Source organism: Micromys minutus (genome assembly GCF_963924665.1).
Source record: "Micromys minutus genome assembly, chromosome: 1".
NCBI classification, from domain to species: domain Eukaryota; kingdom Metazoa; phylum Chordata; class Mammalia; order Rodentia; family Muridae; genus Micromys; species Micromys minutus.
The window spans coordinates 82,665,696-82,692,807 of NC_137969.1; the positions used below are offsets into that span (position 1 = coordinate 82,665,696).

The 27,112-nt window shown below is 43.7% G+C and overlaps 1 protein-coding gene across 1 annotated transcript in view; it reads left to right on the plus strand.

The window, feature by feature from the left end:
- BRINP2 (BMP/retinoic acid inducible neural specific 2) overlaps nt 1-24,275 on the plus strand; it is a gene marked incomplete at both ends in the record, with an annotated part of 47,116 nt that extends 22,841 nt beyond the window's left edge. The window contains 6 exons of the mRNA XM_080939354.1: nt 2,721-2,911; nt 4,059-4,267; nt 15,971-16,076; nt 19,409-19,645; nt 21,326-21,548; nt 23,159-24,275. Of these exons, the coding sequence (XP_080795480.1) occupies nt 2,721-2,911; nt 4,059-4,267; nt 15,971-16,076; nt 19,409-19,645; nt 21,326-21,548; nt 23,159-24,275 (2,083 nt within the window). The remainder of the gene's footprint in view (nt 1-2,720; nt 2,912-4,058; nt 4,268-15,970; nt 16,077-19,408; nt 19,646-21,325; nt 21,549-23,158) is intronic.
- Nucleotides 24,276-27,112: the final 2,837 nt, after the last annotated feature.

The following is a 27,112-nucleotide window of genomic DNA, read 5'->3' on the forward strand; positions in this document are numbered from 1 at the left end:
GGGGGGGACGGGGAGAGGGGAGGGGAAGAAGCCCTTCTGGATTAGATCATCAGGAAAGTGATGGGCTTGGGCCATTTTAAGAAATCATGGAAGACTGAACAATGTCTCCTCTTCAGCCTTGAAACTAGAAAGATAACATGATAAAAAATAGTAGTTAATGAAGTCGGCATGTAGCTTATCCCAAGGCAGAGAGCTGGGATTGATGACCCTAAGGATTTTCTTCTGATTATATTTTGTTTCTGTTTTTAGTAATCTGATTTTATGATTCATCTGTGTAATTATCCTCTAGCCAAAGAGAGGATACTGGTTCCTATCTAGCCATCCACAAATGAGATCAGGCAACTTTTCTTCACCCTGCAGTGGGATTGGGGATAGCTAATGCTTTTGACAAATAACCCTGTACTTTAATTAAAGTTTAGCATTTCCTGCACAAAAGAAATAACTGACAATATATTATTATTAACTTGCCTAGTTCGATAAATAAAGCTACACGGTGAAAAATTGAAAAGACTGAGTTGAAACCATGAATTATTAGTCACCATTTTCTTTTCTTCCCCTAAACATAATCCTCCTTTCTATTTGAGCCTCCATCTCAGACAGGGGGGTGGGGCTTCCATAGGCTCAAATTATCAAATTACACATGGGTTTCCGTGCACTTATTTTTACCTATTTTATTTTCTGCAGCTCCATCATAAGTATTCCTTGGCTTTGAAGGGAAGACTAGACACAGATTAAGCACTTTTACAATGAGGATTGGGATAAGAGGGATCTGTGGAGACTTTACAACTTGTGCTTAACAAGATGGGAGGTGTAATATGGAAGGGGGATGAAAAACTTATTTCCTACAATTATTTAAGTTTAAGCTCAAGACAAAGGTTCCACTTAGAATTTTTCCTCTTCCAGATACAAATGCTTTGGTGAGCACATCATGGACAGTGAACCCCTGGATGTGTTGATAGAGAAACCCAGACATCTTCTGAAACAGGCTGCTTAGGACATGGTCTTTTTGGTTCCTTTCAGGACCCATGTGACATTTACAATGAAAGTGGGGGAGAAAAATAAGCAGGCAAATAAAACTGATATGTTATTAGAAAGGAAAGTACTTATCCCAAATGAATCTGGTAGTCATGTGTTGGTCATCATTATAGGAGTGAACTAAACACACAGCTTCACCACAAACAGAGAGAGGGGAGAGAGAAAGAAAACACATGCACACGCACACTCACACAAACAGAGAGAGGGGGTTGTGGGTGAGGGAGAGGGAGAGAGACAGGGAGAAAGAGAGGGAGAGAGAGAATGTGACAGTTTCACTTAAGAATGCCCTAAAGCAGTACAATTTACTAACAGCTCTAAATATTGACCTTTTATACATGCCTTTTTTAATGTTCCATGTGATGAATTGGGAAATGCACACAAGGCATGTCTGCAGCTACTGAAGAGATATGGTGATCGCAAGGAAAACACATATGTGGCTGGGCTACAAGCTGAGCAAGCAACTTTTCTCCTAGAACTCCACTTATCTTGAAAACAAACAAGAGTAGCAGACAACCTATAGTTATTTAGAGTTAAGTGTTTGGCAGACATTTTCTCCAAAAATAAATAAATGAATGAATAAAGCAAGCTAGCTCTTAAAAGAGAAACTGGTGATATTATTAACAAAAATAAAATTTCAGTTATCACGTTGAAACCTCAAATCCTAGAAAAGTTCTGTTCATTGTTATGAGCTAGTCAGCTTCCTGATGTTTAAAGGTATTTCTGATGCAGTTAGTGGTGTGTTAGTAACTGTGCACTAAAGAGCCAGGTTGCTAAAGAGCTGCATCTCCCAATGAACAGATAAGTCCAAGATGTCCAGTGTGTCTTGTTACTCAATCATGAACAGTCTAATGATCTGTTTAAATTAAAACTTTGGGTTTCAAGCAACTTTTAAGAAATGGCCCTTCCTTTACTTTGTTTTGGTCACAAGCTCAAGAGTACACAATTAGGACACACTGAATGTTGACCAAATATGAGAACAAAACTCTTCTGTCAAGCAAATATGAAAGATTTACAAAGCTACAAAGCAATATGCTGTCCTTGTCAAATTTGTTTTGTTTCAGTACATATAGTTATTGCCATGAAATGTATTGATTTTGTTATGTGTAATGGGCTTATTACTGTTAACTTCAAATGCACTATTGGATAGATAACTTTAATCTTCTCAATTTTAATTTCTGATGTGCTATCAATCGATATGAGCTAAATAAACAAGTATGGGGAATGTAATTATCTCCAAGGGTTTGAAGGGATCCGAGCCCCACGCATTAAAACGCCGTTCTTTCTAGATCAGCCTCCTAGTTTTTAGCAGTGAGCAGCAACTAAAGCAAAGATGGAACGTGTAACTCACCCGCTGTATGACTGCTCTCACTGGTCAGTCCGCTGCAAATGGCTGCACATGCCCAGCATGTTATTTTTCTATCTCTGTGAGGGAAGATTTTGAGCTACCACTGTCCAACAAGAAAGCTGGGGGCTTGGGGTGGGGCGGAGGGACAACGTGTACTCTGGTGGAGGGGAGCTTTTCAAACCTGAAAAGATTAGTCAGAGGAGGAGCCTCTTCCACTGGGTTCTCCAACCAGTGAGAAGGGCACTGGAGGAGAGGAGACCTCAGGCGGAGGAGGCCTTATTTCAGACTTCTGGTTCTGAAATACAATGGGCTTTTCCTCACTCCTTGGCTTTCCCTGCAGGGAGTTTGCCCGATGGAAAGTGAACAGCTTGGCCCTAGAAAGGAAAGACTTCTTCAGTTTGCCCCTGCCTCTCGCCCCAGAGTTTGTCCGCAACATCCGCCTCCTCGGAAGGAGACCCAACCTGCAACAGGTTACTGAAAACCTCATCAAAAAGTACGGCACTCATTTCTTACTTTCTGCCACTCTTGGAGGTAAGCAGCATCCTCGGCCTCACCCAATTTATTGTTCCATTGTTTAAAATAGCTTTTACGATCTGTTGAATATCGTTCTATCTCCCTAAATCTTTTTCCCATTGCCCGAGAAATATTTTCTTTCTGGTGCACCGGAAAACAGTGTATTCTCTCTGTACCTAAATCCACCCTAGAACTTTTCTGTTCTCTTGCATCCAGAGGGAAGAGCTTGCAGGATAAGGAAGCCGGGGGGGGGGGGGGGCGTGTTGGGGGGGACAGGAACAGGAAACACACACACACACACACACACACACACACTTCTACTAAGCAGAAGTCAGCCAGCAGGGGGCGCTCCTACTTTTATTTTGACTAGCCATCTAATCCAGGGACTTCTCTACTTCTTAATTTTTATTGTGGCTACAAATGTCAGCTGTGTAGACAGAGAAATAGATAGATGTTCACTGAGTCACTGACCCCTCCTTCCTTACTGTGAAGATTGGTTACCAGCCAAACCACGATTCCAACAACTCGGTGAATCTTCCTCTAATAGAATGGCGGTGGGGACTGGACTGTGCAAAATGGAGCATGGAGTCTGTCTGGGCTGGATCACAAGACAGGATCACAGATCACAGACATTCTCCAAGCTGTAGGAAGAAAGAAAGAAGCGTTTATCATAACATTTAGTTAAGTGTGCGGTAGACCAAACACGCCCCCTCCCTGGGGTTGAGGCCAGCTGCTGGCATGTAGCAGGTGGTGAACTAGGGTTCGATAGACAGGGAACAGGAATATAGCCTCAGAGCTTTTGCCCTTTCCCCGGATGCAGTAATAGCCATGTGGCTTCTTATAAACAACTTGAGAGGGGAGAATTGTGTCTCCCCCTTGGAGGCAGATTGCCTGCCATGGAGATCAATAGAGGATGTTAAATGGAGACACCGCTGAGGGGTTAGCTTTGGGAGTCTTTAAGAGCTGAGAAAGGAGGGCCTCCCAGGCAGGGAGGCCTGTGACCCTGTAGAAGAGAGCCCTCAGAGTGGAAAGGATGGGGAAGAGGCTCACAGCAGGGCGATGCTCTCTCTTAACTCTGTCTGCCTTACCCAAGGGCTCTGGGTTCATAATGGCAGGGGATTCTGGGGCTGACAACTTCACTAATGAGCTCATGTTTTTGTTATAGGAGAAGAGTCCCTGACCATTTTTGTGGACAAGAGGAAACTAAGCAGAAAGTCAGAAACAGCAGGAGCTGTCCCTGTAGTTGGGAGCACTGGGAACAGCTCTGCTGTGTCTCTGGAAACCCTGCACCAGCTGGCAGCCTCCTACTTCATTGACAGAGAGAGCACACTGCGCAGACTTCACCACATCCAAATAGCCACAGGGGCCATAAAGGTAACAGCCTGCCAGCACCTGGCAGGGAAGCCAGAGCCTTAGCTGGCTCAGGTCAGCCATATGAGCAAAGAGAAACAGTGGCTTTCTTGTGGCATTTCGGCCAGTCCTTAGAAATGGTTGGCTCACCCACTCTCTGAAGGAAGAGCTACCAGACTGATCTGCTGTTGTCAAAGATGCATGTGACTCTATTCTAGTGGATGTTGAACACTGCGTCAACCCCCACTGCAAGGGGGTTGATTTCAGAGGGTCATTTATAAGCGTGACATCCATTTTCTAGGGTGGGAGGAGGGCGCATTTAATATTAGATTGGTTGGGAAGGGCACTTCAGGGTTTACCCTGTGAGCCTAAGACCTGGTTGTGTAGAACTGAGGAAGAATGTTTTGGTTAAAAAGATAAACAGACAAACAAATAAATTCTAAGTGCTAAGGCCCCAAGTCAGCAAGCAAGTTTAATGCCCGGTGAAACATTAGAGAGGAGTCCTGTGAGGGCAGAGAGGTAAACAGAAAGACTTTATACAGATGAGGTTCTGAAGGAGGATGCACTAGATGGCATGGCCACAAACTGGAATTTTAACACCAGGCAAAGTGCAAGTTTTAGCAGGAGCATGACAGAATCTCATGATTTCATGCATGTTTTTAAGGGATCTATAGTTATCGTGACTTTAATAGCTGTGTTTTCCACCCTCCTTAAGAGCTTCCCAACTCTAACTAACCTGTAGAACATTCCTATGAAGGGTCCTATTGTTAGTGGATGGCTGAAAACATTTTTGCAAATGCTGGGGTTTTAAAATTCTAAATATACCATTAAGGTGGTCGGTAGATATCACAATTATGTTCTGCTTTTGTATCATCTGAAAGGGCAAGGCGATTCTGTTCGCTCACCAGTTAATCCAGTAAGTATTTGTGAGTACTTAGCACATATCAGATGCCATTGCAGGCACCTAGAACACAACATGAAAATCTCTACACTCATCAAGCCTGTGTTCAAATAGTGGACTTGGTGACTTAGAAGTACTGGCATACTGCAGAGGCTCACGCTTAGTGACATGAAGGGGACAAATGGCAGAGTGGAAAGAACCCAAGATAAGCATCAAAGTGAGAAACTATGTTTTCACTGTAGAGGAAATCAGAAGAATGGGTCTTTATTGGAGAGTAGTGGGATCCACACAGTGCTTTTATATTCATGATGATTGATAGTCTAGCTTAGAATAATTTGATAGAAAGCAATGTGGTGATGAAGTAGGAGAGAGAGAAGGTAATTGTCCTTAAGTGAACGAGTTGACATTTTATATAAAAATGAAGAGGTGGACCTTACAGAGAGGTACTCCATTCTTTGTGTCGAGGGCGATGTAGAATGTGTAAGGATATCTATTGAAGGATGGTAGCATGTGGTGGTGGGAAGATGTTTCTTCACTACTTTGTTCTAGTCTCTCAGTTAAATAAGAAGCATAGACCTCAACTAAAAGAAAAAAGGAAGTGTTGTGGAAAAACGTGTGCCATGGGCTCTTCAGCCAAGGGATGGGGGAGGTTCGCCTGAGTAGATGCACATGGTTTTGGGGCAGCTGTAGGGACCCATGTGATATTCATGGCCACAACTGCAGCATAAAACAAGCCACTGTAGTTTAGTGAGTTTTATCTGCTCTGTTCTCTGTTCCACATACCAGCAGGCATGCACTAGAATAGAAAGTTAGATTTACCCTAGGTGCATGTATGGACAAAGGGAAAGAAATAGGCAAATGTATTAAGATTATATACCAAGATTGTATATCTGCACTGAGGATTCAGGATTCTAAGCCAATCATTTACAGACGGGTTTAGGGTGACAAAATGTAGGTCAAGTCCAAAGGCTGAAAGTCTAAGTCTGATGAAAAGTAGTTTTCAACCTTCTTAACACTGCAAACTTTTAATACAGTTTTTCATGTTGTGGCAATCCCCAACCATAAAATTACTTTCATTGCTACTTCACAACTATAATTTTGCTATTGCTATGGATTGTAATGTAAATGTATGGTATACAGGACGTCTGATACTCATTCCTTGTTGAAAGAGTCACTCAAGCCCCAGATTGAAAACTGATGTGTGAAGAGACTGAAGATAGTACAGCTATAGAAGAGATGTCAATAAAGTCTAGGACATAGCTTGGATGTGGTGACTAAAGTGAAATTACAGCTGTGTATGGGGTGGGATAAGATAGGGCTGCCAAGTATCAAGGAGGAGCAAAAGCCAAAGAATAAGATGGATGAATGCAGAAGTCAGTGGGCATGGTACAGGCTGTGTACCAGTAGGTTCACTACTGTAAATCCTCAGATAGTCAAGAAATGTAACAAGAAAACAAATATCAAGGGGGCCTGGTGGGAAACATGGCTTCCAGAGGCCAGAGATGGGTAGACAGTAATGAAGAGCTGCAGTGGTAGACCTGCTTCATTTCTCTTCTCAGGAGTATGAGATGTGGGAAAGAGAACAGCCACCACTAGAGAAGGCTGCAGGGGCAACCACATTCCTGGAGAAATGAAGCTACCCTTAAATCAAAACAAGTCAAATGGATGCTTAAGAAAAGACTGGGGTTGTAGAGATATTGCTGTGGACTAGTTATGACATCCAGGGCACGTGTAAAAATTAAGTGAAGAGGAGGTAGCAGATTACAGGGCTATAATGTCTGGAGGGAGCATATGGAAAAAGAGGGTGGGTTTCAATTAACAGAATGAAAAGGTTCATTTATGAAGCTGGTATCTAATGCAACTTACAATGACAAAGAGGGACTCTCAGTAGCCCGGAGAGAGTTACCAAGATATTAGAACTTTGTAGGATCTTGCCTCATCCTTCAGTCTCTTATGAGCTGTGTCACAGTTGGAGAAGAAGCACAAAATTCTTACCAGAAAATGCAAGGCAGATACTTTATCAACAACTCAAAGATCTCATTACCTTCTAGTAGCCCATGGCCCTCGTACCCTACCCCAGGTTCATTGATTCACCAGTATTATTGTTCTCTGCCCCTGAATTCTCTTCATATCCATTCAGGCCCTCTGGTACAAGTCCTTCTCAACTCATAGCTGATTTTCTCTCTTAATGCTTTCCTATCCTCCTCTCTCAACTTATCACCGTACACTGTTGCTATGAGAATAAGTACACACCGTGGTATCCCCTGATTCCATGACTCCACACTACACAGAGCAAACCCATGTAACCTGAGTGGCATGCTAGTGTGCTGCAGCAGAAAGAAAGCAGGCTCCACTGCAGTAGTTCGAGTCCCACCTATGCTTGGGGGGTTGGGCTTTGAACAAGTCACCAAACTTCTTCGGATTTCATTTCCACCTTTCTAAAATTATTAAATTATTAGAAGAGTTTTAAACTTGAAGAAATTCTGTGATGTTTAATAGAAATAAATAAATGTACAGATTGCCCAGAGCATAACACAGTTGGAGCTTGAAAGGTTTGATTGTTCCTAACAAAACAAAATCACTGGTGATCTGCCCCTGCTGTCTTTCCAGTTTCATCTCTAAACAGTTCTCTTTCTGCTCGTCCACGTTTTACCCTTAACCCACACGTGTAACCCAGGCATATCCACACACCAGGTGCTTTGAAGACATATCTCAGTTCCTCGAACTTGCTTTGCATTTTATTCCCAATGCCTGGCTGCTGACCCAAGTGGCTCTTCTTTCCATTATTTGCTCAGAAAAGTGACTCTTGTGAAGTTTTTCCTGACTCCCAGCATAGTTAAGTGCTCCTTCCCAATGTTCCAAGCACGTTCTGCCACTAAGCTTATCATTTGAACTATAGTTGCAACCTAACATGATTATTTAAGCACGTGACTGACATATCCTTATAGGAGAAACTGTCTCAGCTTTCCTTCCCTCGAAGAGCACAGAGCTTGTCTTGTTGTGGGCAGTGAGTAGACAACCCATTGAGTAATGATAGATTGAAGGAAAGAGGAAAGAAGGAGGGAGGGAAACAAGGAAAAAAAAAAAAAGGAAGGCAGGAATGAGGGAGGGAAGGAGGGCAGAAAGTATAACTGTCTCCAGACCTACCATTTTACACATGTGTCAGATAAATCTCCTTAATATGATTATGAATACCTATACATGTATTTAGTTGAAAGAAACAGCCATCTGTCCGAGGCAGTGAGAGTATGCTTGTTAAGACTTCTGTAAAGTCAAGTACTAAATCTATTGTAGACATTTGCGGCTTGGGAAAGACTGCTCACACTCCGCATACTCTTTTAAATTCTTGTTTGGAAGTGTTTCTACTTTAAAAAAAACATCCTCACCGGCTACAGTAAATACTTAATAAATGACGACTTATCTCTTTATTGGCCCCTGCAGCCTCCTCCGCAGACTCCTCTCTAGTGTGGAGCTGAGAGACCGGACTCTGTCACTTGGTCCAACGAGCTACACTATCCACTAGATTCCCTTCCCATGCGGCTCACTCCGCCCGCCCTGGTGCTTCTGCCCCAGTGTTTCTTTACCCCATGTTGCAGTAATTATTAAAAAGGAATGTCTTTTCTCTTATTTGGACCCCGAGATCTCACTCTGAGGGCGCCACTTTAGTGTGGAGCGATGCACACAGACTCTGTCACTCGGTCCACAAGCCACCCCCTCCACAGGATTCTCTTCCCAGGCTGTTCACTCCACCTGCCCTGCTGCCTCGGTCCCGGGTGGCATTACTACCCCAGCGTCCTCTTTCCTCCACTGCCCGTCACAAACATCACTTCAAAGCCTGGTAACTTTTCAAATGGGTTTATATAATAGATTCTCAATCCACAAACCCTCTACACACTAAGATTACATCCTATAGACAAAGATACAAAGTACCCTTCCACATGAGATAAAAGACCTATAAAATCCTTAAAATATTCATAGCTACCTATTGCCAATTAAGTCCACCTAGATCTAGCTTGTCCTTCTCAAGCTCCATCTTGATCTTTTCTCTTCTCTCCTCCTCTCTCGATTTCCTCCCTTTTCTCTGCCTACCTCTCCCTGTCCAATCATGTAATGCCTTAACATAAATCTACACTCACCTGCCTTATTTTCCAGCTTCTTTTGTTTGAGTGTTATATTCTCTGTTTACCAGGCTTTTCTGAAGCCCATGGCTTTGGTTAACAGCTTCCCTTGAATGTAAAGCTGACAATGGCCGCCCTGAAGGTTATCTTTATATTTTATCTGCCATCAGTGTAGGGTCCACACCTTATTCATGGTCTAATGCTAGTTCCTGATGTCCAGAGGAATGGCTGTCTTTATTCTATATTAGCTGAATTTAGTAGTTATCGACAGTCAGCTCCTTTTACAGTATTGGTTTTCACATAGCTCTCAGTTCTCTCCAGAAGAAAAATAATTGGTCTAAGTTGACTTTCAGCGTATACACCTAGCAGGGTTTACAGAGCCTCTGCCAAGGGTTCCTAGACATATCCCTTAAGTTTATGATAGAGGAATGAAAGCTAAGTATTCAAAGTCACATTTTTTTATAATGCCTGTGGATGGTTCTAGAGCTACAGTCACTATCTGTTTTCTCAAAGGAAGGACCACTATCCATGGAAGCATGAAAGTCTTTTTTTTTTTTTTCTTGGAACTCTCCCAAAGACGTATTGAATGTGAAATGAACATCCAGTCGCCACTGCACTGACTGACCTAAGGTTTTCTCTGGCAGTTCAATGGGTTCTCCCCATAGGATACAACTCGGGAAACTAAGCATAAAAGGGGACGATTTCGTATTTTCTCCACCCTTTCCAGTCTTTAGTGAGGTGTACAGATTTCAAGGACATTCTGCTAGGCTGAGGATCCAAGGACTGTTGGTAACCCACCTCACAGCTCCGCTCACCTGCTGGGTTTGATCTGCAGTATGGCTTTCAAAAGATTTGGCCTCTTCTCTCTAAGTGATTAGCACTTACAGACCTAAGTAGGATGGTCTGATAGTCAAGATGCACCATGCAGCGCATCTTGTGGCTAACAGTCTCTTATGCAGTAGCACTTGCTGCAGCACTGCCTCCTTCTACTGAGCATGCCTTAGCAGTCCTCTTGCTGGGCTTCATCTCATTTATTACTCTTTCATTGGTGGGGGTGAGGGCTCTGCTCACCTGCTCTGCCTTCAGAGGGAAAAGCACAGGTACCTGTGTCGTTTCTCTAAGCAAACGTGTGGTTGCTTTCCTCTCTTCCTCAATAGCTTCTTTGCATTAATGTAGAGAAACAAGTGTCCTGCCCCCTCTGGTCTGTCCCTCTGGGAGGCAGTAAACAGTACTGTGTGCTCTAAGGCTTGCCCTGATCGGCACACACTCCCGAGATAGGATTTGTCTCATTACATTCCGTCTGTTCTCATGCCTGTTTCCCAACTCTCCACATTCACAATGACAGGAGGCCTTAAAGCAGTAGGGACTCTCCTTGTATGCACATAGCACTGAGTCCCTTTACAGCATCTGGCATGTGGCAAGATGTTCTACAAAATGCTTGAGAGGTGAAATCGAGCTACACAGTTTAGAGGGAAATAACGCAAGTGCAGCGAGAATAATTGGGGTTCATCCCTCTCCGATGCTTACTGTTTCTCTGACCTTGAGGAGTCATTGAACTCCATTTGTCTCTTCCATAACCTGTGTGACCAACCCCTCAATTCACCCATACACAGGACTTTCAGCTACTGTGGCTACTCCTGTTTTTAAAATATTGAAATACTCCCTTCAATCTCTCAACCTAACCACATCTACTCTCCCCTCTGGCCCCTACAGATCACTTTTCGGTGTCAACCAAAGGGCAAATGTACCTTAAGAACTCTCTGGAACCCTCCTGGATAATCAGGATGGCATCTTTACCTTTAGTTACTGCTCTCATATTCTACATGATAATAGAGATGATGATTACCATCTCTGTCCAAACTATAGGGTTGCATGACAGCAGATGATGCATCCCAACGGAAAACCATAGATCAGCACCACGAGAGAGAGAGAGAGAGAGAGAGAGAGAGAGAGAGAGAGAGAGAGAGAGAGAGAGGGCCTCTTTCATAGTTATAATCCAGCTTTTTGGTAGAACAATATGGAAGGACTTGGTGAAGAAGGGTTGAAGAGAGCCAGTCAGAAACCAGCTGGACCCTAGACAAAAAAAAAAAAAAAAAAAACAATGTGGAAAAGCTACAGCATCCCATGATTCACTGTAAAGCCCTTTTAAGCACACACACCGTCACTGGACTCTTTGTGCCTCAGCCACATTGCTCACCATTAGAAGCCCATTTTCCTCTGCTATTAGCAGTGCACGCCCTCCCCTCCCCCAGCCCTAGGTAGAGCAGGAGCAATCTGGAAGTGAGAAAGGGGAGGAGGGTAGGCTCACTGGAATGATGCTTTGCACAGTCTGGTATTATGGAAAATTGGATGCGCTAAAGAACCCGAGAAGCATGAGGGCTTTCAGAAGGCAGGATGGTCTCTGTCAACAGACCAATTAGCACACAATTATTTTCCCCTTCTGAAAGCTTATCTGAGGCACTTTGTGAAATGTGTGTGCCTGAGTGAACTGCACTTTCTGTTACCTCTATGGACCCTTTTAATAATCTCCCAGAGCTGCCTGCCCCTTTCCTGAGAAAGCTGCAGGATTCTCCAGACTTGGCCTTTACAGACAGGGCCTTTCATCACATTGGTTGGGAGCAGGGCTGTCTCAGCCTGTACTATTTACACAAGTCAGTGCCTGACACAAGACTCTTCCCAGGCTCCTTTCATTGTTCTTTCTCGTTGCCTATCCAGGGAGGAGAGAAATCATCTCAGAACAGAATAGAAATAAAAGGAACTATAACTGTGGGACTTAGTGAAGTCTGATAAGCCTTCCTTATGAATACGGGCTTGTCACCATCTTCTCTATGACATGGCTGTAACTCTAGGTTATTTCCTCTTTACTCTCATCCTTGCTTCACCAGTAACAAATGGACACTCCTCTTCTCAGTGGTGGCTTGTCTTCCTGTGGGACTCATATTCAGACTAGCAGAGAAAAAAAAAAATTCAAGGCATCACAGCCAGCATCGTTATGCTAAGGAAAAAAATGGAGGGGAGTATCTGGCTGTGTGCTGGTAAGAAAAGGGAAGGGCGACAGAGGGAGAACTGGAGAGCTTCTGTTGTGGCTGTTCTCTGGCCTGCCTTTCCCTGCACAAAGCTCAGGATTTCCCTCCCTCCCTGAAGCTAGTTGGTGAGTCACCAACTCAGGAGTGGGTAGATGGATAATCAGAGATAAATATTTTCATGGCCAGCTTACCTTGAGGTAAGACCAAGATAGTTTCTCAATATTACAGCATGCCACCTTAGCCCTGCCATTCACACAGGTTTCATTAAATTGTGCTAGTTCTCAGCCATGGCTCTTCTTATAGAGAGATTTACAGAAAGAAGAGACTTAGCCTTGAAGTAAGTCTGGTTCTGTCTTCCAAGTCTAGTCTGCTCTCTAGGAAGCCACTCATTCAGTAGGAAGTATTTGGCATATAGTGTCCATGTGAAGAGAGGCCAGCCCAAGAAGATCCACCAGAACATTGGGATCTGAGGAACATATTTCCACTTGTCTGCAGTGCCACACAAGAGGGACCTGTCACATTCATCTGTGAGTTAATATTAAATTAGTGAAGCAATGCAAGAATATGTTGAATTAAACCTAGCCCCTTAGGGTACAATATATAAAACATGGAATTGGCTATTTAACTAATCTAGGTTGTATTTTCTTAATCTCTGACAGAAAAATAGTAAATGAAGAAATGAGGTTATAAAGACTCCTAGATATGCTTAAGAAGAAGGTTTGTTGTAGAGATGAGGAAAAGAACAGTTAGAGGCATCTGTAAGAGTCTACACTGAACCAGGCCAAGGAGAGGAGAGCTAGGGAAAGAGAGAAAGGGGATGGGGAAACTGAGGACCAAGAGGCCTCAAGCAAGCCAGGAGAAAAAGAAGCCAAGAGACCCTTGAGGGCTTATAGCCAAAATGGCTGAATTATATAAGGAAGAGAAGCTAGAGAAGGAACACATAAAAATCCAGCCCCTGGGAGGAAAAGGTTTAGGGTAGAGGGCAAGGTAAAAAGTGCTGGGAAGAACCCCAGGTACTGAGTGAGACTTATGGGTCCTAACAGATAGCGATACTAACATCCAGTCATTACTACTTGTTTTTCCCAGTGTTAGCCTTTGGAGGAGGGCAGATCATTAGCGTGTTAGGTAGACTGGTTTGTATAGAATATTATTTAGAACATGATGGTATTTTAAGATGGATTAAGTTCATTTTAGTTTCTACAACCCTTTGCCTTGTTTTCTCAGGAATTGAAATGACACAGATCTGCAGTCTGAAAGCTCCAATGTTAATATTATTTATCTATCTATTTATTTATTTATTTACTTACTTACTTTTTTAATTTAGGGCTTATTCCTATGGTTCTTGCAACTTAGCAGGCTGAGGCAGAAGGATTGTTATGAAGACTATCTGGGCTAAATCATAAGTTCCATGCCAGACTACCTCATGATCAATCAATCAATCAATCCTGAGGAATATTCTGTTTTTCAGACAGCACCAGGCCAGCCCCTCAGCTCTCTATGCTGTGGGTTCCTTTGAGGAAAATGGGAGGATTGAGATTGAGAAGCCAGGCGGCTAATTGAAGCTCAGGGCCCAGTTGTGACTCCTTTCCCAGTGTTGGTGGTGTCATTCCATCTTCCATGTGACAACTTTATTCTCCATGGATTTTCTAAGCCTGGGTAAACAGGATTCCTTCTGTGATGTCCTGTACATTTTGGATCCCACAGGGAGACAGGCATGTATCTATGCAGGTTGAACTCTGTGCTTGAGATCCTGATATCTTCCTCCTGCCCCCCAAATTTTTTTTCATTGGAAATTTTCTGCATTTACATTTCAGATGTTATCCCTTTCCCACAATCCCACCCCCCTCCTCCTCCCATTGTCTCCATGAAGCTGCTCACTCGCCCAACCACTCTCTCCCACCTTAGTACCTTGGCATTCCCCTACACTGAGAAAATGAGCCTTCACAGGACCAAATGCCTCTCCTCCCACTGATGCCAGAAAATGCCATCCTCTGCTGCATATGCACCTTGGGCCATGGGTCTTTCCATGCAAACTCATTGGTTGGTATTTTAGTCCCTGGGAGCTGTGGTGGGTTTGAATAGTTGATAATTTTGTTCTTCCCATGGGTTTTCAGACCCTTTCAGCTCCTTCAGTCCTTTCTCTAGCTCCTTCATTGTGGTCTTCTTGTTCAGTCTGATGGTTAGCTGCAAGACTCCTCCTCTGTTCTCCTTATCATATATCTACCATAACTTTTCTACTATCTGCGTCCTGCGTGCACGCACACACACACACACACACACACACACACGTATGCACACTTTTATTTGGTTGTTTTTTTTTTTTTTTTTTTTTTTTGAGTCCTCTTTCTCCATAGACCAGGGTGGCCTCAAGTTCAGAAAGCCTTCGCTTGCCTCTAGTTCCTGAACGCTGGGATTAAAGGCATGTGCTGCCACCACTGGCTTCTTCCTACTTATTTTAAGACTAGCTTCAGTGGCGTTTCTTTCTGCTCTGTTTGTTTTTCCTCAGCCTAGGGACACACTCCTTGTGACTCATCCTTTGCTGTCAGTCTTTTGTAATCTACCTTCCTTCTTGAATGACTCATTACATAGCTTATATATCATGTGCCTATATCCCTGTAACGACTGAGACACGTTACTCATACATTCTCAGGTTCACTGCTTACTTATGATATTCTAGACACTAGCTGCCACTGAAATCATGGCAGGCAAAAATAAACACAAACTTATGTCTGTGAAGTCTGCAGTGTGGGAACAAGGCAAGAATCAAATACGCTCAGGAAAGGATGTTAAACAGCAGCTCACGTGCCTGCTACAAAGCACGGGTGCCCGGAGCTAGAAGAGGAGGTCAGCAGTACCAGGTAGACCCTCAGAAGATCTTCAGAAAGGTGCCCTATGAATGTTTGATGGATTATGTGGAATCGAACAGGGGCTGCTCAATAAATACTCCTTGATTGGTTGATTGATTGTTGGCAAAGACTTTGGAGCTCCCGAGAAGAAAGGGCCTCCGGTCCCCATCATTCTTATTACATAATTATTTCAGTGAATTTAAAGCTCCCCATTTTTCATCTTATACTTTAAACATCAAGGAAAACTGATGGGCCAACTTTATAATATTTTAAAATATGGTGTTTGGAATATTACGTGGCTATAAGAGTTTATGTATATTTAATATGCTTATTAAAATATGCAGTAAGCCCATGGCTGATTTTCTCTAAGGATATCTTGGTACTGAGGTGGAACTTAAATGTTTAATACTAATAATAATACTCATAACTCATATTGCTCTGGTGCTTTTCATCTTCAGGATCTCTAAAACCTGTGAGAGCTACATCAAGTGGATGCAACAGCTTCACTCACGGGCTGTCAGAGTTCATGTCTGTCCTTCACCTCCTCTAGATGAGGGACGGGGCAGACAGCAACTTGAAGGTTTTTCTCAATATCCAACTTCCTGGTTACACATTTCATTTGCTTCCCTCTCTTGGCCACATACAACTGTGCCACCAATCACACAGAATAGATGTTCACCCACTCAGGATGAGGAGACAAAGTCACTTCAGATTCAGGACACTGAGTATCCAAGTAGATGACTAGATGTGAAGGGCAGAGAGAAATCTTCCTCTTGGTGGGTTTTTTTTTTTTTTTTTTTTTTTTTTGAGTCCATATCTTTTTCCTTCTTCTCTAGGTCACAGAGACCAGGACTGGTCCACTGGGCTGCAGCAACTATGACAATCTGGACTCCGTCAGCTCTGTCCTGGTCCAGAGTCCCGAGAACAAAGTGCAGTTACTGGGTAAGCGGATGCAGGGTGATTTCACACTGCTCAGTCCTGGTAGAAAATCCAGATCCTTGAAGAGAAAGAAAAGATCTTGTTTTCTCATTTGAATATCTTATCAGGGGTCAGGGTCTGGATGGCTGTATCCAGGCTCTTGGCCTCTTATTTATTAGTACTGAAATAAGAACTCACAAGGATTTACTAAATGAGCAAACTAACTTTATTCAAAGCAAATCAGTAGCCAGATCAGAAATAAACTTTCGGAATTGATAGCAAGATACAGGAGTGAAAGTTATCAAGGACCCAGATGATTGCCTGGGCCTTCCTTTTATGGTGTCCAAGAAGAGCAGGAACTGTTTATTAGGGACCAGGATGACTCTCTACTTTGATATGCAGATTAAATTCCATAACTATAATTTTTCTGTTAATGTTCCATTACATAATGCCTGTGATTTTAACCAAATGCTCACCCAAGTATGCATAGGCATAAGATGGTATATAACAGAGTCTCCCTAAAAGATCATTTGGGGACACAGTTTTGTCTTATTGCACATGTGCTCAAAAGCAGTCTAGGCCACACTGTTCCCCCAGCTTCATACCCAGATGCTAGCAGAGTACAGCTGAAGAGAAGATAACTTTGATGGGCGGTAAAGAGGAAGAGAAACATACTCCATTGTCCAGAGCGGAGTATGTGTGCAGCATCTTGAAGATGGGAGTTCTAAGTTGCTAACAGTTGCTAGGTTTGATATTTAGAGTTTTGTGTGTGTGTGTGTGTGTGTGTGTGTGTGTGTGTGTGTGTGTGTGTGTGTGCGTGCCTCAGTTAAGTCCTTCTTAAGCCAAGAATCATCACAAATCCTAGGATCTCCAAGTAGCAACTTTCCCTCAGTTTTGGAGCAACACCTAGAAGGATATGCCCCATACTAGTGACTGATTGCTCTAGCCACTTGGTAGCTACAGCCTTCCAGTGTGTTCCTTCTCAAAACCTGTATCATTATTCTTTAAGGATCAGACACAAGACCTTATCATCTTAAGACAGACTCAGGAACAAATGGACTTTCTACTTTGATTGTGGGTTCACTAATGAGCTGGAAGAAGAGATCTACAGACTCTGGGGCTACTGATCTAGACCCACAGCAAGGAAGTGGCTATTGCTTTCCATTTCCTTGTCTGTTGTCTTCCATGAGAACTTTAAAGCCAGGAGTGGGATTTGGAAGAAATGAACAAGAACATGTGGACTGGAGGCTGAATAGACAGAGCAGAGAAAGGAACCAGAAAAAGCCACTGTTGTAGGCTCAAAGACTGAGGAACAAGTGGAAATACCCACTTCTAGCTCTGCTCTTCAAATGTTTTAGAGAAGAGCTGTGCAAACTGATTCAGTAGAAGTTAATTTTTTATAAGGACTAACGGAATTGGCCTGTGTTTAAGATATTATTATCCCAGCATTACAAAATCAATTGCCTTCAACCCAGGATCTACGATTACAAATTTTAAGTAGTCTGACCCAGATGCCACTAACATTGTTTAGAAATCAACAAACATACTACAAAAGAAGTAAAAGATTTACTCGGAGATCCACTCTTCTCCTATGTTCCCATAAGAACTGGTCATGTGTCTAGAAATTAGCAGTGAGCGATGTTCGAAATGCCTGGTGGTTCATTTTGAATAGTTTATGCCGTTTAATTTTATAGCCCATCACTCATACAGACATTGCTCAGGGCACTCACTTTATAGCAATGGGAAATGTTCTGGGGAGGAGGAGGGAGGCCATGAGGACATGGGGGGGGTGTCTACTTGAAGATGGTAAGTGTTGAAAGTAAGCATGTGGATAGGCTGTGTGTGTTGAAGGGGCACTGCCAAGTGCCATGGTGGGCACAGATCCTGAAGGGGAAATTTCATAGCAGTTCTGAGTAGGAGGCAGACCTCATGTGAGAACAGAAAACCTCCATGCCTGCTGACAACTTTAAGTTATAGTGTGAGGTCTGCTGGGGCTGGGACACACACTGTGAGCTCTTGATTCCCTGCCAAGGACAAAGTCAGGGATGTAAAAATAAAGAGGCAGCCTACATTAGAGGAAGGGGTATATTTATATTCAGAGGTCCTTCTATTCAGCATTCCCCTGGTACAAGGTCTAACAATAGCCCTATAGGAGGAGTCCCCTGAAGATATAACCCACACTCCATCCATCCATAGCCATATCTACCCTTCCTTCATCTTTTGTAAGCATCCAACAGCCACCTTATCTGTGACTTGAAGCCATAATGGGGATATGTTCTACTTGTAAACTGATATCCTTCTCAGATGAATGAGAAAACTAAAGCTTCAAGTAGTTCAGTGCTTTGTATCCAAGTCCAGAAGACACCATTTTGAAAAGGAAGTCATCCCTCAGCCTAACCTATACAGGCCTGATAGCCTGATGAATCTTGAGGCACAGGCTACCATCTTACATTCATATCGTAAGAGTTAAATCATACTGCGATAGGCAGCCATTCCCATGTATGCAGTATGACCTGTGAAACAGGCAGTGATGGACAGCCGTGCTGGGACTTGAGTTGGTCACTGTGGTCAGTTGACTTTTACTTCCTCATTTAAAACAACAGCAACAAACCTCAAGGTGAAGTTGGGCATGGTGACAAACACTGGTAATCCCAGAACTTAGTGGAGGAGAGACAGGAAGATCTGGAGCTAAAATTCATCATCAGCCATGTAAGGAATGTGAGCCTTGCTTGTTTTAGAGAACAAAAAGACAACAGCAGCAGAACCCTTTCCAATGGAGAAGACCCTGAAAGCTACGGTTTATGTATAGAAAGTACTTGGCTCTGTATGCCTGTCTCACATAGAAAACATTTTCAGTTATCTGGGCTGGACTGAGAGGCCCAGAATTCAGTATTTAGTAATGTCTGAGCATGCCTACTGCCAGGTTTAATGAAACTCTAAGCAGGATGGCTGGTGGTGGAAGCAGAGCAGACTCAGCAAGCCTCAAATTCGACCCCATAAGGGTTTTAAACTTATTTTATCTGAACCGTCTTCCTATTACTCTCCAAGAAACACTGTAGCCAGGAAGCCAGTTCTTATGATAGGGACACTCTCAATTTGGCTGATGTGAAGAATTAGGCTAAGCCTTGGGCTTTGATGTTCCTCATCTGCATATTCAAATCCTCCCCCATCCATCTCAGGGTCTAGGAATGCCTTCTCCCAACCAGCTCAGCAAGATCAGACCCTGGGGTGACCATTCTCAGGCCTAGTCAGCAACCCCTGCTTGGATTTCTATAGCCTTGGGTATGAGAAAACAGGGTCCCCCCTCCTGCCTCCACTGGTTCTGCTCCGTGACTCCTCATTTGTTCCTTCCCCAGGCCTGCAGGTGCTGCTCCCTGAGCACCTGCGTGAGCGATTTGTGGCTGCAGCCCTCAGCTACATCACATGCAGCTCTGAGGGTGAGCTTATCTGCAGGGAGAATGACTGCTGGTGCAAGTGCAGCCCCACATTCCCAGAATGCAACTGTCCTGACGCTGACATTCAGGCTATGGAAGACAGCTTGCTGCAGATCCAAGACTCCTGGGCCACTCACAACAGGCAGTTTGAAGAGTCAGGTAAGCAGGTTACTAGCTCAGAATTTCTTCATAACAAAGAGTATGGGATGTGAGGAATCTGACCTGAATCCCAACATACTATGTTGGTGACTTTCCAAGGAAAGAAAGATTATTATGATCACCAAGGGTCTTAAGTGGTGTGGTGTGTTTTTCTTTATGCACATAATTGCAGCACCTAACTCAGAAGTGTGTGTTAACAACTTAATCAATAAGATAAAATACCATTGAAAGTATAGGTTTTGTTTATTCTGCTGGCTACTGATTTCATGGCGTCTGGCACCATGTTTGCACAAACTAAATATTTGTTGGTTCTATAAAGTATATATAGAATGGTTCTAGTTAGTATCCAATACAAACCAACTATTGCTTGTTGCTGCCTTAACTAATTATCAATATCCAGCTTAAGACCTGAAGTCTGAAAGATTAGATTTGCTTCTTGTCCTACTTTGGCTTAACCACATAGCTATTCAGTGCTACAATATCCTCTTCCTTAAAAACACAGGAGATCAGTACCAGAAGCTATTTTAAGAAGTCAAGTTCTAGTCCCTGGCCCATGCTTTGGGCTAGCAGTAATAGTCTTCATTTTACAAGCCCTCAGCTTTCACCACTGGGAGAGACTGACTAACGGTGAATAGATAAAGGTATCATAGACCTCTGCCAGGTGGGTCAGGGTGGTAGGTCTCAAGGTAAAGCAGAAAAAAGACCCCTGAACATGAGTTCAGAAAGTGTACGGTGCTGAGGAAACTCGGAAGAACTCATACTCAGAGCTCAGTGACAGAAATCAAGTCACTTCTATATTAACTGTAGGGAAGAATGCCTTTGTGATCATGAGACTGGGAGAGCTAGAGTATCTTAGAGAATCAGAGAGTAGGTTGTGGAGGGAGAGGCTAAGCTCAGGAACTAAATGTTTCTAAGGTTTCTTAGCAGGATGAAGTAACTCTCTGTGTCAATATTTGCCTATCATTTGAGCCTGTTTACCTCTTTCACCAGAGAGACTTGGCCTAAGAGAGACAGAGAGGGAGTGGATGGGGAAGGAAGGAAACCAGGGAGGAACTGGGAGAAGTAGGAACGGGCATTATCATCAGGATATATTGTATAAGAAAAGAAAAAGACAGTTACCGGGTAAGCTATCTAGAGAAATAAAAGAAAAAGAGATACATCCCAAGGCTATTACTAAAAGTAGGATTTCTAGCCATTTGAAGGGTGACAAGAGACCTGTTTTGAAAATCAAACACTTACTGGAATAATAACCTCTGAAGCTGGGGCTAGAGAGATGGCTCAGTAGTTAAAAGCAAGAAAGGCTCTTTGAGATGACCTGAGACTGTTGCTTGCAACCACATTGGGTTGTTTACAACCACCTCTAATTATTGCTTCGGGAGACCCGAACCCTCCTTATAGTCTCTGTGGGTACTGGCACACATGCAGCACAGATACAGAACATACAAATAAAATTTTTTAAATGAATAAATTAAAAATAGAATCCTGGAGCTATATTTCATGATATGCTGATTAATTTTCAGGAAAGCCATATGTAATTTAAGACCCTAGAATTGTGGATGTGAATGAGGCCCTTTCTTATGCAGTGGCTCTGAGGGACCCCTGGGACTGAGGAACCAACAGCCTGTGTCCCCCAGGACTGCATAGCTTCACCCTGCTCACATCCTCCACTTTTGCCCACAGAAGAATTCCAGACCCTGCTGAAGAGGCTCCCCGGTGACCGATTCCTGAACTCCACCACCATCTCCCAGTACTGGACCATGGACTCTAACCTCCAGCACCGTTATCAGCAGCTGGGAGCAAGCTTGAAAGTCTTACTGAAGAAGATGCACCGGATCGTCCGCCGCCTCTTCAATCTCTGCAAGCGCTGCCATCGGCAGCCTCGCTTCCGCCTGCCCAAGGAGAGGTGAGCACACAAGCTTCAGAGCCTGAGCCCAGCACCTCCTGGCCACAGCTGCTGAGGCCAAGAAAGATGCTTTGGTCAACATGGAAGAACAAAACGTGATGATAGATGTGGTCCTGCAGATGTGGCTTTCCCCTTTGTCACTTTCAATCCTCAGCTGTGTATGAAGTTAAGAGCCTTGTGTTACTTGTATATGAATTGTAGTCGATTCAAATACTAGTCTAAGAACCCCAATTCTCATTTATCCTTTTCCAAGTCTTCTAGTGAGGAAAAGAATTGAGTGCAAGCTCATACATCAGTTGCAAATGATGAAAATAAACCCATTAGATTGTTTCAAAAGAGTGACTCACATTTGCCTGAGTCATGGGAGGGAAGACAGCTGAGACTCAGAGTCTCCCACTAGGCTGGGAGTGTACCACGATAAGACCCATTTATTTACTTACTCATTCGTATGTGCATTCATTAAAAATGTATTACACCTGTAGCCCATGCCCTGTGTTTTAGCTGTTGAGGACACCATTGGCAAGGAAAGACTTAGGAAACATATAAATGCATAAGAAATATTTAAAAACCCTGACTGTATCAGTCAATGAAATTAATGGGGGGCAGCAGACACAGGGACACAAATTTTAAAAAGTAAAATAAATGTAATAAAAGCATTAAAACTGCTATCTCTGAAGAGGCAAAGGCTGGAGAGAAAAACCCTCTAGGAGAAGGGAGCCTTGGACACTTGTGCTCGAAGAGGTAGAAATGCCTGGAAAAATACAGGGGAGAACTATCCTCGGGAGTATAGGTCCTCTTACTCGCGTTCTAACTATGCCCCAGGGAAGGTGGGAGGTAGCGGTGGATAAGACAGATCAGTGAGGATTATTGTGATGGTTAGTATGTTTTTTTCAGTAACTAATTTCTATATGCTCATCACGCCCAAGATACAAGCTTGTCTCTGAGAATGTGTGAGTAGAGCCCCTGTCCTCATTGTATAAGTCAGTGCACAATAAACCAGTAGTGATCTTATATACAGATAGTTGCCACCAATTAAATAAGACCACAGTGATGAGATGTTGACTGGAGTTCTCCTTTGAAGGAGACACTGGGAACAGCCTATTTGAGGAGGTAGCTAAGAATTGAAATCCAAAGTTGGACTGATCTGCAGAAAATCCTAAACCTTATTGTAAGAAAGATAAAACAGAACATAAGGAAAGACTGAGAGGTGGGCACAAATGTGGCAAGAATATGGAATGTCTGCAGAACCATCCTACAGGGCAGCCTGAGACGCTAGATTTGGTACGTGGTGTTGAAAAGCTTCCAGTTTTGAAAAAAGGGGATGGGGGTGGGCTTGAAAAGATAGTCTGAATGAAATCAGCCTGGCTGTTTGCAGGACAAGTCTAATGTCAAATATGGCTGCCTGGGTCACCAGATGCAGAGCTCCAGGCTTAACTTAGTTGTCCAAAGTAGAGCCACAGGGTTTCTATCAACCGGGAACTTGTGGCTTTGATCTTTTCCTTGTTCCCTCCCTCATCCCCCGCCTGTTACTCAGTGTCCTGACAATCTTAGGGAAGACAGTGGTGAGTATCTTCCTTTGACTCTTGCATCTTTATTTTCATCTTTTCAAGATCCTTGCCTTTCTGGTGGAACCGAATCCAATCCCTTCTCTACTGTGGAGAGAGCACCTTCCCTGGGACATTCCTGGAACAGAGCCACAGCTGCACCTGCCCCTATGACCAATCTTCCTGTCAGGGCCCCATCCCATGTGCCTTGGGGGAAGGGCCTGCATGTGCTCACTGTGCTTCAGACAATACCACTCGCTGTGGGAGTTGTAACCCTGGTTATGTGCTAGCCCAGGGACTGTGCCGGCCAGAGGTAGCCGAATCTCTGGAGAACTTCCTTGGGCTAGAGACAGACCTGCAGGATCTTGAGCTGAAGTACCTACTGCAGAAGAGAGATAGCCGCATTGAGGTGCATTCCATCTTTATCAGCAATGACATGCGCCTCGGCAGCTGGTTTGACCCTTCCTGGAGGAAGCGGATGCTACTCACTCTGAAGAGTAACAAGTACAAACCGGGACTGGTGCATGTGATGTTGGCCTTATCCTTGCAGATCTGCCTCACTAAGAACAGCACCCTGGAGCCTGTCATGGCCATCTATGTGAACCCCTTTGGGGGCAGCCACTCTGAGAGCTGGTTCATGCCTGTGAATGAGGGCAGTTTTCCAGACTGGGAAAGGACTAACGTGGATGCAGCTGCACAGTGCCAAAACTGGACTATTACTTTGGGGAACAGGTGGAAGACTTTTTTTGAGACAGTCCATGTTTACTTACGGAGCCGAATCAAGTCCCTAGATGACAGCTCCAATGAGACAATCTACTATGAGCCCCTAGAGATGACCGACCCCTCCAAGAATTTGGGCTACATGAAAATCAACACTTTGCAGGTCTTTGGCTACAGCCTGCCCTTTGACCCGGATGCTATCCGAGACCTAATTCTTCAGCTGGACTACCCATATACTCAAGGTTCCCAGGACTCTGCACTCTTACAACTCATTGAGCTTCGAGACCGGGTGAACCAACTGTCTCCCCCTGGCAAAGTCCGGCTTGACCTTTTCTCCTGCCTGCTCCGGCATAGGCTCAAGCTGGCCAACAACGAGGTGGGCAGGATCCAGACTTCCCTGAGAGCTTTTAATTCCAAGCTGCCAAATCCCATAGAGTATGAGACGGGCAAACTCTGTAGCTAATAGGGGAACTACCCCAGTGCTGGTCAGAGAGTTGATCCACACATTCAGGGTGCAAAGATAATCTAAGCCCTCACCTCAGTGCCAACAGAGTACTTTTAGCACCTGGGAGTTGGGAGCTCAAGGCTTAGACTGAAGCAAGCGGAAGACAACGATACAGCCACTGCATATGTGCACACAACAGCCCTACCACACACTCACAGGGAGGCCACAGCCCAGCAGCCTCGAATCTGTAAAGTCGGTGCTCTCTAAAATGAATGCAACTGAAGAAGAGCTAAGGAAGAGATAAAAGAGCTGGCTAAACCAGGAAAGAAATGACTGGAAAAAAAAAAAAAAAAAAAACTGTTTCAATGTGATTCTTGTCGTCCATGATAGCAAGAGGGGACAGAAGTAGGAGGGGCAGGGACCTCCCCTCTTCGGAGTCACTTTTGTATTCTTTTTAACCAGATTTCTTAAATATGTCATTGTTCCGTGACTCCCTGCACTGCTTCTTCCTTTTTGTACAGTGACGCCCTGCAGCCTGGAGGCCTTGGGTCCACCACCTTGGTGTCCTTAGGAAGTGCGTGCAGCGCTAGGCAGAGGAGCTCAGGCTAAGGGCAGGCCAGAGCCCTCGCTCACTCCCTCACTTTTTTCTCCAGCCAGCTTCCCCACTTCCTCGGCCTCCCCAGTTTCAGAGTTTTGACTTGTTCCAAGACCCCCTCACAGTTTATCCAGAGCCCTCTTCCCACAGCACCTGTCCGTTCAAGGAAGCGATTTTGTCAAGTTAGAGAGACAACATATATGGAAATGTTCTTTTTAAAAAAATAACCAACAGAACAAAAAAATATTTATTTTGTGATTGTTTTTCTTGTCAACCTGCTCCAGTCACAATAACCTCTGAGTAAAGTTTTACTTGGTTTAACAAATTTTGAAGACCCTTTTTAGTGGGAAGGTGAAAAAAAAAAAGAGAAACATAGTTCCTTGGCTTGCCTAAATATTTATTATTCTTGTTGTCTGGTAAGAGAGGTTCATAGATGATGCACAGTGCCATGTAGGAGGCCATGTGGGAGGCTGTTTGTTTAGCATACATGGTAAGTATTTTGTGCCTGCGTTTACTTGGATATAAAGTGTAGGTGTGCACATACTTGAGTGTGTGTGTGTGTGTGTGTGTGTGTGTGTGCATGTGAGTATGTATGCATGTATTATATATGTATGTGTGGGTGCATATGTGGGTATGGATGGATGTGTGGCCCAAGGGTGTCTGTGTGTGTGTGTGTGTGTGTGTGTGTGACAGAGAGAAGGAAGGCAGGAAAATATTAAATGAAAATGGAGCAGAACTTTCTTGGAGAGTCAGCATGAGCCCTGGCACCAGCATAGCCCTCTATGACATCAGAGGATTGGAAGTTCTTGCTCGCACAGAAGCTGTAGCCTTAATGCTGAAACCTGCCTGCCTATAGGAGTAGTGATGCCAGTGCTCCTGTGGACATCAGGAGGCTTTCGTGCATTACACATCTTATTGGTCTAGGATTGCCCATCAAGGAGATGGACAAAGATATAAATATGGTATGGGCCTCCTCCATACCCCACTTTGCCAACTAGACAAATGCATATTTCTCAGCTTAGCACCCCCTCACAGCAGTCAGGGATCACTTTTCAGCATATTACATAGAGAAGCATTTCTCTTTCTAAAAGCTTCATGTTCACTTACAAAGTGTAAGTATGGAAACCCCATTTTTATTCAGAGAAAATCACCACAGAAGTACTAAATATCTTCTTCTGTGGCTTTGATACATGTTTGTTGGTAGAAAGTGAAATGAGAAGCAATGAAAAGATACTCCCATCTGCCCAAGAGTCTTCTATGTGCATTTTTGTATATAGAAGAATGTGATATCATATTTAATTATTGTAGCATCTTTAAATTACAACAATAACAACCACAACAAAAATCTGAGGCAGGTAAGTGGCTTGGGTCACTTCTTCCCCAAAGATTTTAAGGGTAGAAATTCAGAGTGCTGGGATTATTATAGGCTGTCTAGCCCTAGTTCAACCCACTTCTTGCTATGGAAAATAGAGCCAGCAGATGACATCCTCATCAATGGGAGTTCTGAGAAGTACCAGAGGAGGATACTCTTGGAGAAAAGAGGGTTGCAAATGTCAGGAAGACTTTGATATATGCCAACGATGGGCTTCGAGAGGTATAAGGCAGACAGTACCGTCTGCTTTTAGCACTCCAGATGATCCTGTCTACATGCTGTAGGAGTGGGTGGACAGGAACTTCCACTCATAAATTACAAGAACACTTTTTATGTGGCAAATTGTCAGCTGTGTATAGCAAACCTCAGAGTGGAAAGACAGCAACTGGCAATCTACTGTGCATAAAGTTAGGAGCGGAGCCCTAGTGGCGGCACATGATCGCCACTGTAGGGAGTGAATCAGCACACAGAGATACAGGTTCCCCTTGGGTCAGTCCCACTGTTGTGCTGAGGGCTAGGAAACCTCAGCCCAATGCCTCTCAATCAGACATCACAATTGGACCACAGTGTTGCTAGCAAAATCTGTTCGCATTTGAGAGATGAGAGACATGTTGTTGAAAACCTCTGAGAAGTCTGATGTAAGATGAACTGTGAGTTGTTACGGATTTAGGAATGTCCTTACCTATTACAGGGAGTTCATTCCTTGCCTGCTGAAAGCTGTAAACTGTGAAGGTGAGTGTATCTATCAACTGCATTTAAACATCCTGTGCTCTATCAGTGCCTCTTCGATATCAGGTACAAGGGACTATGATGCAGGTCTAGAATAACATTAAATTTGAGAGTAGGCATTTTAATTCTTTGCCTCTTCATTTGTTTTGGAACTGTGAT